The sequence below is a fragment of the Choristoneura fumiferana genome, chromosome 10, assembly GCF_025370935.1.
Source record: "Choristoneura fumiferana chromosome 10, NRCan_CFum_1, whole genome shotgun sequence".
In the NCBI taxonomy this organism is placed as follows: domain Eukaryota; kingdom Metazoa; phylum Arthropoda; class Insecta; order Lepidoptera; family Tortricidae; genus Choristoneura; species Choristoneura fumiferana.
In genome coordinates this window covers 11,429,137-11,439,978 of record NC_133481.1, presented here as the reverse complement: position 1 = coordinate 11,439,978, position 10,842 = coordinate 11,429,137, and the positions used below count along the sequence as shown (strand labels likewise).

Genomic DNA, 10,842 nt, shown 5'->3' with positions numbered 1-10,842 from the left:
CGGGTCTCTGCTCTTTTTAAACAGTACGCTGAGATTAAAGGCCTCCACTAACTTGCACGTCTACCACGGCTGACTTCACATACTAATAATTTCACCGGCCGTCTCAATTCTCCCCGACGTAACAGCAGCTACTGCTACTGGACGGCAAGATTATAGCCTTTAGCCACGGCTTTGCACGCATAAACAATTAGGCTGCGTTTCCACCGAACATGTGCGAGTGTGTTTTTCATTCAATCAATAGAAACGCTCCATTAATCTATCCTCGCACAGCACATCTCTGGTGGAAACAGCTAAGCAGAGCGAGGCGAGGTAAATGAAGGTTTTTATTGGTTCATGAAAAACACATTTCTCGTCTGGCATTTCAGTAAAACTTATTGCGTGACTTTTATTTGCGACATTATATTTATTTTTATCAGCTTACTATCAAGACAGAGGGTAATTAATAGGGAGTTGAAGTTACATTGTTGGTGCTCGTCCCTATCGTGTGTCTCGACCGTTGTTTAAATTAAAAAATAGAGTTCCGTATTTTATGATTTAATGTCCTTATATCTCATCGGGTACAACCGTAGTCTTCTCAGAAACATAAAGACCGTCTAAGAATTTTCGGATATCCTTATTTTTGACAGTGGTGGACTGTTGGATAAGGGCTGCAGAGCTGGAGACATCTTCTAGAGAGTTGCCTTCAATGATCAGCTCGTCCTTCTGTTTGGGGGAGTTGATAACGGTCACACCAGCGGCCATCTTTACCCTCCGGATATATTTCTCTCCGAGGAAGTTACGGATTTCAATCACACTGTTGTTTTCAGTGGTCACACAGTTGATGGGGAAATGGGCATATACAGCACGCATCTTGTACTGGAATCCCTTGGTCACACCTGAAACCATAAACCATTGATTAGCACACTGACAGGCTATTTCGTTAGAAGACTCATTTCAAATGTAGCAAGGTTATACCTATGTCTCATTGCTGGACATAGGTGTCTCTCAGAACAATACAGTTTGGGTTCCCCATGCAGGTCCAGTGCTGATAGGGAACTAGAGGCACACAATTGAACGTTTCTCACGTGTCGGTATAGTTTTCCTTCATTGAAAAGTTCATTTGCACATAAATTTTGTAAAACTCATGTGATACCTACAAGCTGGGATTCAAACCGATTATCTTCTGCTTGAGAGGCCATAACCCGAACTACAAGGCTATCACAGCATTTTTAGCGCAAGTAGGGTTGTATACTGTATGCTTATAGGAGCAGTTTTGACTACATATTTATATTTTTATTCCATGAAACCAGAAAGCCAGGAGATTAGTCATGAAATCAATAATACTTACTACAGTTGAGAACAAAGATTACAATTTCTAGTTATTGCTACTAGTGTTTGTTTATCAATTTAAACTAACAAAATAGACTACTACTATCTATACATATAAATTTGGAACCAGTTCTAGTGCTCATGGGTTAAATTGTTTTCTGGTATGTTGTGTCGACAGCAGATAATATAACCCAGGGGTTCCAAAATAGTGTATGGTAAGTAGCCGAGGGTGCCGCATGGGGCTCCTGTTAACCCAGAAACTTAGGCAATCTAGTGAAAATCGAGTTGAAGCAGTGCCAGGACAATGCTAGCTATTGCATCCTATTTCAACAAGATAGGATAGCTGCAAGGTTGCCCTGATGATATACTAAGCCTGTAAGCACGCAGCAAACTGATAAAGTTTGGGAACCTCTAATATAACCTAACACCATAACTTAATTGACAATGACAGGTATATCAGGCACCGGCACTGCGGTAGAGCAAGAGGGGCAGTCGCTTTAAGCACCAGATGGCAAAGGTCACCAGTTTCCAGTGCAAAATAAAACTGGCATGGAAGTAGCGCAGACAATTTGCTTCACCATGATCAACAGCTAGAGCCGCTGCATATTATTTTATCTATCCATCATAAAAAAACATTTGAGTGACCCACAAGTATTCAACAATTTCAAATAAACTTAGCAAATCAATTAAAATCCACAAAAGAATAACACGCGTCATGACTGCCTAAATCACTGGAACTAAGGACTCGAAATCAGAAAATTATAAAGGTAAAAAATCAACACATTGTGTAGGTAATCACTATTTTTTCCAAGGAACTGAAACAATTTGGATTGATTTGAATTCTATTATTTCGCACCATCACAGTGAAATTAACTTTTAAGTATTGGTTAGGTTAAGGCCCAGACATAAAAGTACTGAGTGGCATTTTATACATAACCTACAATATTTTTGTGCAGTGAAAACAAATGTTTTCAAACCGATTTTAGATTTAAAAATTACAGAAAGGCACTGGTAACATGCCAACTACAACTGATAAACAATGCGAAATTTAGATCAATCATAGAGTAACAGTAGACATCTTAATAGGTTATCAAATAAACAAAATGTTACTTTACCTTTGATCATGTTTTCGACATGAGAACATACTGTCCTCACGGCGGCGAGTTCCTTCTTAGAGCCGAACCATTTCTCCACTTTCAGGAGTCGTGGGTTCACCATGCGAATATCAACTGCCAAGTGTTTGAAGTTCCTCTTCAGTACTCCTCGCGGGCCCTTCACCGTCACCAACCGCGACTTTACGTGAACGGTCAGTCCATCGGGAATTTTCACTTTCTGGTTCGCAACGATTTGCTTCATGATGAAGGCCTAAAACGTAAATTGAAACTTTATTGCAAACCTAACCTCAGTAAGTGTTTGACAACTGAGTGCACTCGTTTTGGTCATTCGTGAAATAAATATTGTTTGAAAGATCTCGGAAATTATGTAAGTCATCCCGGGAAAACACTTGTTCGCGAAATTAACTTATATTTCGTAAGATTTCTTTGGATTTATCACAGCAAAATATAAAATAGCTTACTTTCTATGACACAGAGAGCCGGAAAAGGGCTAAGGATTGTTGCCAGTTGTGATAAATCCGAAAAAACGTCAAATTGTATACAGTCATATAAAAAAACGTTACTGAAAAACTCCATCGTCGTTACTCGTAACACAGTCGGAATTTAAACAGCAGAACCTAAACCAAGAAGTAAAGCTTATGAAGACCAAATACAACGAGAAGAGTGATATATATATTATTCAATGTAACATATTATATCAAAAATATGAAACTAAAAATTAAAAATGAAAACTTATTTTATTAGGTATGGCAACATCTATGCTGTCTATGATATTTCAGTCTCTGTTAAAAAAGTTGATTTAACAATGCATCGATTGTATTTTCCTATTTTCCCAATGGAGACTAGTATATTTGCTTCGATAACTGAAATGATTGTTTCAAAACATGAACAAAATAAATGTATTCGTGTCTTGATAAGGTTATTACTTAAGTGTTGTTTAGGTTTACTGCGCGTGATTATATGAGCGTTGCTTTTAAGGGAGCCCCCACATGCAGTCGCTAGTCGCTCGTTTGCAGCGATAAATCTGATCACGTGACGTGATGTTTTGAAGATAATTTTAAATTTTCCGCGACTCAAAAATGTAGCGTCAGTCAAGTCGACGCGACGAGCAAATCTATATTTACAAATATGACCCAAATCGTTGCTATTGGGCAGGGTACCCATAAGGCTGGCTGCGTTTCCTCGTTGTATGGCAATGCCAATAAGTTGACCGAGGAAAGAGCCAACCATAATAATATGGTCACCAGTGGAACGGGCGAGCTTCTTTTTTTAAAATTTAAATAGGTTTTTGCTTCGGGACCCCACGGACCAAGCGTTTCAACAGCAAGCAAAGGCCGCAAATATGAAATGATTCTTGGTCTTAGAAGCTGATTTCTTAATGTCATTTAGTAGCAGTCGTGGCAGTGGTACAAATAAAATAAATTGGAGTGAATGAAAACAATAAATAACACTGTTTTTGCCGAAATTGAAGAGGTCTTTTTTCCAGCGATAAAGCTCAACATTTTCACTATTTTCAGCTTTATCGCTAAATGTCACGTGACCAGATTTATCGCTGCAAACTAGCGACTAGCAACTGCATGTGGCCCCACCTTTATAATTATAAACGTTTATTTTTCTTGGTAATGATTGTGATCGCTTGTTAGCTGTATACTATATATAGATTGTCCTCCGACGGATGCAAGGCGCGTTGCTTTGCAGACAAAAATACTAGTGCTATTTGTCATATGTCATTGTATTGTCTTTGTCACTGTCATTTTGACATTAATAAACTAAACACAACATTTGTACTTATTATAGGGAATTTAAATTGGATTTTCTTTTCTGTAATTTTTGTCACTAAATAAACCACGGAAAGCTTTAAGTTAAAATGTTTGTAAGAAGAATTTTGCATTCAGATTTAAAGGCATGCAAAAGGCTCTTCAATAGAGGTTAGTTTTTAATTCTTAGGTTTATTATTTTTACCTTTATTTGAACTGTTTCTGCTGTATAATGTACAAAACTAGCCTTATAGTAAGAAAAATGTGTAAAAGGTCCCCTTTAAAGTTGCTTTAATTATCTCAAGATATCTTCAAAGTAGGTATAAATATCATATTGACCCATCACCAGCAAGCATTCTTACTTTTTGAAAACTCATTTTCCAATGACCCACAGAAGTAAATATAATTCAAACCAACAAACAAACTGTTATATAATTTTACTGGCAGGTTTGATTACTGGTAGATATTTTTCGTTTCACTGATAGTTTTCCATGTGCATATTTAAGTAAATCCCTAAAGTGGACAGTAGGTAAGTATAGTGAATCTGCATTTCTCAAACAGATAGTGCGACTTATCCATCAATAATACTATAATACATACTAGAATTGATTTTACAAATACTAATGAATATGTTTTTAAATGAATTATTACAGGTTTAACTAACTCATCCTGGGACTTGATGACAGGGGTATGTATTGAGAGGCTCCCCACTGTAACTCCACCACTCAATGATATCCAGAAGAAGTATAAGGATTTGCTGACTACAATAGAACTCGAGAAAAGTCTTAAATCTGACCATGAGTTGAGACATGAAACAGACAAGTGAGTTCAGGAAACAGTTTGTGGCTGTTATTTATTTAGATCTTGGTTTATTCATATAGTAGAAAACAATAAGGGGCTGCTTCACCATCCATTGCTTAGCTATAACCAATGGTTAAATGTGATGCCGTCTCTGTCTATTCAAACAAAACAAATAGAGACGGCATCACACCTAACCGCCAGTTAACACTAATCAAGGGATGGTGAAACAGCCCCTAAATGTTAGTTCCTACATGCACAGTCTACTGTGTAATCTTCATGCATCTTTTTATTTGTTTTTGTGCTATTATGTTCTTGATTTAAAACAAGAATTTAAACAATGAAAAGAATGTGATTTATTAGGTTACTACAAAAGATTTCCTAAATTAAATTGAAAATGAAAATTTAATAATTTATTACCTACTATAGAATCCAGGCAGAACTTCTCAAGAATGAATCTGCTGATATGGACCCAGATGCTGTGAGCAAGATTACAGCACAGGACTTCGAGGATGCATCGAACGAAGAATATGCCAATTTCAAATTTGCAGATATTGTGACAGGTAAATTCATGCCTATGTATTTAAATATGCACTAGACTAGACTAGAGAGTGAAGTTTCACAGCAGAGTGTGATCTCTAGAGTTTTTGACTAGTTTCAAATATGAAACGGGCAATTCAATGTAATTATGTACACCACTATCAAGATAGCCTTATGGTCTTAGTTTCTTGTTTTTTTGCTTTAATTTTGATATTTAAAAATCCACTTTTGTAGCCCAAGTTGCTATAATTTCTATGTTTGATAAAAAAATACAAATGTCTTATTTCAGAGGCTGACAAGACAGGGGATAAATCTACTTTGGATAGATGCCTCCAAAGGCACTTGGTGTTGGTTACACACCACAAACTAGGCTCAGATGAGAAACATATTATGCCCCAAGGCCTATGGAAGGAAGGCGAGACTTTAAGACAGGTTAATATTAATGACCCATGTGGTGGCGGTTTAGAATAACTCCTCTCCATTTCTTCCATGGATGTCGTAAGAGGCGACTGAGGATATAGGTTAAGGTACACCGTAGGCCACAGGCTAGCAACCTGTCAATATTGTACCGTTTTTGTCAAACTTAAAACCTAAAATTGCTAAAAGTGGCTCCTAAGCGGTAACGTTCGTGTGCTCTGCCTACCCCATTTGGGAATACAGGCGTGATTTTTATGTATGTATGTATAATATTAATGAATACTAAGAAAATGTTTATGAAAACAAAAAACATTATAAAAGAGGTAGCAACCCACATGTTCATCCTCATGCACAAAGGGTATAGGGAGACTAAGTGACAAACGAGACAGTTGCATGCATGCTAACTGTTTTGATCTACATCAGGGATGTTACGGAGCTCCGATTCCGTTTCCGTTAAGTCGGAACTTCCATTTGATATTAAACATCCGTTTCGGACTGTTTCCGTTATTTTTGAAACGGAAGTTATATCAATTGTCAATGCTTAGCGCGGTGACTGGATATAAGTGGCGTACCTACATCAAAAACATACAGGGGGCTAATTATGTAACGTTTCTGACACTCGCGATCACAATCAAATGACAGTTTTTATATGCGACAACTATCATTTGATTGTGATCGCGAGTTTCAGAAATGTTATGCAAATGAACCCTCAGGTTTAGTAGACCTACCCTTAACTATATTACTATGTATCTAATATAGAGTGAATCATGGATCGCCTTTTTGGCAGTCTTTACTTCAGTAATATCTTTATTGAATTAAATATACTAGGAAAAAATATTAATTAATGAATCAAGGCGCGCAGGTTCTAAACTATGTGGGATTTCAAACATTTCATTTGGCACCTACTCTGGTGTCCAGAGGCCGTATTGTCTAACGCGTTGACGTTCGCGATCGCATTCACCATCTCTTTCTACCCTCGTCTTAGACCGTGAACAGAAAGAAGTGGTGAAAACGAAAGATGGGTCATCTTACAATGTAGATAGGTAAATTAATAGATATATGTATGTAATGCGAGTAAACGTGGGCCGTATCGCAGATGGTCGTCGATATCTTAAGCTGTCGTAATAAAATACGTTTCCAATTTTCTTAATAGGGCTATCCGTTAAGTAAATCGATAATTTTTGTAATACGATTGCTATTGCTATTGTTTTTGTATTGCGATTGTCAGTCTTTAATTTTTTAGACCGCCGAGAGAGTAGTGTCGGAACACTGTGGACCGGACATGAAGGTGCAGTTCTTATCGAACGCGCCTTGTGGATTCTACAAGTACAAATATCCTTCAGAAATTAACGGAAAAGTTGGCGCCAAAGTAAGTACAAAAATTATTTAAACTTTTACTTAGAACTTTTATTTTTATTTACTAGCTGGTGCCCGCGGCTTCGCTCCCGGTGTATTTTTTTAAAATTTTCTTCTCCTGGCAATAGCAAACACAACAAAACAAGAATTAGCGAAATCGGTCCAGCCGTTCACGCGTGATGCCGTGACCAAGGGTAATAGGGATTCATTTTTATTATATTTAAGATTATTAGGTAAGGTAAGATGCGTCAAACTACGGAGATAATATAAAACAGTGGTCTATGAATCAAAAACCATAGACTAAAGCTCTATGATACTCCAAGTTTTTTTTTTATCTTCATTATTACATCAAGTTACATAATCGTACTGAATTATCAAATGTATGGAGTTGTACGTTGTATGTTGTTGAGTTTGTATTTTGTATGTTGTTGATTTTTACAAGCTATTTTATTTAGTTTCACCTGTCCCGTTGTCTGTCTGTCTGTTTGTCTGTAATCAAATCTTTAAATTCGACTAACTTCCAGTAGTTGGATTGACTTGAAATTTGGTATACTTATGTAAATTGCGTGACAACACAATAATTTGGTAGTGACATCCTGGTAGCCCGGCCAGGATCGTCTCCGCAGGACGGAACTCTTTCAACGGTTAATGGCATCGACTTGAAATTTGGTACGCAAATGTAGTTTGGGTGACAATACAAGTACAGTCAACAAAAAGTACAGTCAGCAAAAAATGCTTGTATTAAAAATAGATTTTTTACCAAAAACTTTTAAGATGCAGTCCTGTGATATACAGACAGATAGACAGACGGACAGTGTACCCAGCGATATAAATAGGGACTCGACGTCACCAAGCGCTTACAGTGGCTCACATGACATGATCAATATTTTAGCGCTATTTTTCATCCGGAACCGATTCTGTTCGCTCTTACATTTCGCATAGGTACCTACCTATTTAAGTTTTATTCAACTCAAATTTATTCTCATATTACCTAAACACTAACGTGTTTGCAATGTAAACTTCAGCACGCTAATGTTTTATAAGAGCTGTTGCGCTAAAAACGAGGGAGAAATTTATTAGATACCAGCTCCATTCTGCCGACACAAATAACCTACCTCAAAGCAAATGCGAACAGACCGGCTAAAATGATGCGAATCGTTAGAATTTCATGTTTTGCAGCTAGCTTTGCACTCCATTTGATTAAGGACTAGTGTAGCAGTTAGCCTCCACCCAGATAACGTGCAAACCAAATTGTACATTTCGATACTACTACAGTTACCAATAGGTTTTTCTTTACCAAAGACTTTTTCAGAAAAAAGATTGAAATCACTTACAGATAGATAGTGTATACATACATATATATTATTACATTTAACTGCAATTAGGGATATATGATAGTCGATCAAAATGCAATATTGAATATTTGTCGCACGCACCTTATTGTTAGTAAGGAACCCTACACTGTTCGTGGCTCGGCTCGTACCTGACCGATTTCTGTTTTTTTTTTATGAATTAGGTAATCTTTAATTTCATGAAACGCGTGATGGTTATTTTATTAAATAGATACCTAGGTACATACTTACCTATTTAATTTCGAACCTTACAGAAGTGAAAGTCCAAACATTGACTAGACAAACACATTCATAACATAAAATACATTCACGCAACTATCCCTGAAGCGCGTTAACACCCATTAAAATAACCCATCGTTTTCAGGTATTCTTCTATTACGCGAATTACAAGAGCGGTTCAGCAGCAGCCGCGGCCAAAGCAAATTGGCTCACAAGAACGGAATTAAAGGCATCCCTGCCCGCCCGGTACAACCAATCCGTTCAAGAATTCCTTATAGAAGAAAGGTTTTAGTTTTACTGTATAATAACGTTATAAAGTCGAATAGGTAATAAAGTTAGTTGCGAGCGCATGCTTTTTCTTTTATTTCTTTATCGTTTCGATTAATTTAATTACTTGTGTTGTGTTTTTTGTAGAAATACTAAACATACGTCAGTTGTTTTCATTATTCATCCCACTAGAAATCGTGGACGCTTTAATTAATTATGATAATGATTAATCTGACAAAGTAGGTAGGTATGTACAGTCGCCATCAGATATTTCGGAGTGGTCAAGGCGGTCAAAAATATCGGCACTTGCACTTTATTATTAAGGTATAATTGGTTTGGATAGGTATTTGACTAAATGTAAACAAAACAACGTCAAATGGTGTCTTAAATATTGAAATTCCCCCATTCAACTATCTAAACATTTTCATTTTTGTATTTAAAGACTCTAGTCTAGTTTGTACCTATTACAATGATAGATAAGTAAAATGTTTGAAATCCTTGAATGTACCAAATCTGGTAGCTGAAGTTTGTTTACTTTTAGTTAAATACTTACCTATCCAAACCAAGTATAGCCTATTTTTTATTCTTCCACGCAGGAGTAGCCGCGGTATATCTTAATAATAATAATTGTAAAAATCTCCTACCTCAAAGCACACAATAATTTAATATGATCCTCTTAAAGTTTCGTAGTTTTCATTATTAAGTCTGCGTAACTTTAGTACCTATCGAGATAGGTACATTCAAGGTTAAGATACAACGATAAAGTTGCAAAAAAAAAGACGGCCCTTAGGAAAATGTAACATACACATCTTATTATTACTTTGCGTGCGATGCGCCTTGTGTAGTCGTACGTGCGATGTGTATGTGTTCGTGTTGTTTGTGTTGTGTGGTACCCTACGGTGTGCGTGCTTGTGTGTCGATTTCTGTTTGTGGTGTGTGGCTAAATTCAGGGCGCAGAAAGGTTTATTAGATAGGAGGTTTCATCTCGTCTATCATCTACTTAACCATATATCTTTAGTTAAAATCTTCTAACGATTGTAAAAGCATCTCTACTATATTCTCTGATCAAGGATAACACAATAATTTTCCGATCCTCTTAAAGTTTCGACTTATATTATACGTTATAACTGTGCAGTCTAACTTTACGTACTTTAAAACGAATTAGGTACTGACTGACCCCACCTTCGTGTATTAAACTTGTGATTTATTTTAATCATGAGTAACCTTTTAGGGAAATTTTTTTGTTGAAGTTGATAGCAAGAATGTCAGGGAAAGAGTTTTCGTGTTGTCAAGTTCATGGAAAGAAAAAGTTGTGCTAACCAAAATAAATAAAATTAAATGTGAATTCTTTGATAACGCAATGAAAGGCCTAGACGCCATATATTAACTTAAATGATTAATCTAAAGTAATGGAGTACAGTCGTTTTCAAATAGTTCAGTGAAAAGGCGGTCAAAATCTAGTTTGACAGCCGTTGTATAGTCGCATAGCGAGGTGACTACGTATACAAACAAACTCCGAACTTAAACATGAAAACACCCAGTCAATAATCTAAATGGTTGCTGCTGATGTGATCAATGGATTACTATGCCTTATTGATGTGATAGAAGTGTAAATAATGTCCAATAGTGCAAGGCTGTGTGTAGCTGCTACGTGACCTATCCAAACAATTGCTTTTGCCCTTTTATTATGAGTTCAGCGGACTGAGTGGCTAC

At 36.6% G+C, this 10,842-nt stretch overlaps 2 protein-coding genes across 3 annotated transcripts; one reads left to right on the top strand and one right to left on the bottom strand.

Moving 5' to 3' along the window:
• Positions 1–518: 518 nt before the first annotated feature.
• On the bottom strand, positions 519–2,987 carry RpL9 (ribosomal protein L9). The gene is made up of 3 exons (XM_074093512.1): positions 2,885–2,987; positions 2,424–2,673; positions 519–875 (listed from the first exon to the last, which is right to left on the bottom strand). The coding sequence occupies exons 2-3, from the start codon at positions 2,662–2,664 to the stop codon at positions 544–546; spliced, it is 573 nt and encodes a 190-aa protein (XP_073949613.1). The 5' UTR covers positions 2,665–2,673; positions 2,885–2,987; the 3' UTR covers positions 519–543.
• Positions 2,988–4,169: 1,182 nt separating this feature from the next.
• Positions 4,170–9,212, top strand: mRpL46 (mitochondrial ribosomal protein L46). Of its 2 annotated transcripts, none has more exons than XM_074092793.1 (6): positions 4,170–4,351; positions 4,834–5,002; positions 5,408–5,541; positions 5,808–5,950; positions 7,179–7,304; positions 9,008–9,212. In XM_074092793.1, the coding sequence occupies exons 1-6, from the start codon at positions 4,291–4,293 to the stop codon at positions 9,152–9,154; spliced, it is 780 nt and encodes a 259-aa protein (XP_073948894.1). In that variant the 5' UTR covers positions 4,170–4,290; the 3' UTR covers positions 9,155–9,212. The 2 variants fall into 2 exon arrangements, with proteins under 2 accessions (XP_073948894.1, XP_073948895.1); XM_074092794.1 differs by lacking the exon at positions 4,170–4,351 and adding an exon at positions 4,372–4,709.
• The last annotated feature ends 1,630 nt before the right edge of the window (positions 9,213–10,842 follow it).

What these genes read in the sequence shown, in the direction of transcription:
- mRpL46 (XM_074092793.1), top strand. Translation starts at nt 4,291, where the DNA reads ATGTTTGTAAGAAGAATTTTGCATTCAGATTTAAAGGCATGCAAAAGG. An exon ending in ATTTGCAGATATTGTGACAG is followed by an intron (nt 5,542 to 5,807) that starts GTAAATTCATGC and finishes GTCTTATTTCAG; the next exon opens with AGGCTGACAAGACAGGGGAT. An exon ending in ACGGAAAAGTTGGCGCCAAA is followed by an intron (nt 7,305 to 9,007) that starts GTAAGTACAAAA and finishes CATCGTTTTCAG; the next exon opens with GTATTCTTCTATTACGCGAA.
- RpL9 (XM_074093512.1), bottom strand. Translation starts at nt 2,664, where the DNA reads ATGAAGCAAATCGTTGCGAACCAGAAAGTGAAAATTCCCGATGGACTG. An exon ending in TGTCGAAAACATGATCAAAG is followed by an intron (nt 876 to 2,423) that starts GTAAAGTAACAT and finishes TTATGGTTTCAG; the next exon opens with GTGTGACCAAGGGATTCCAG.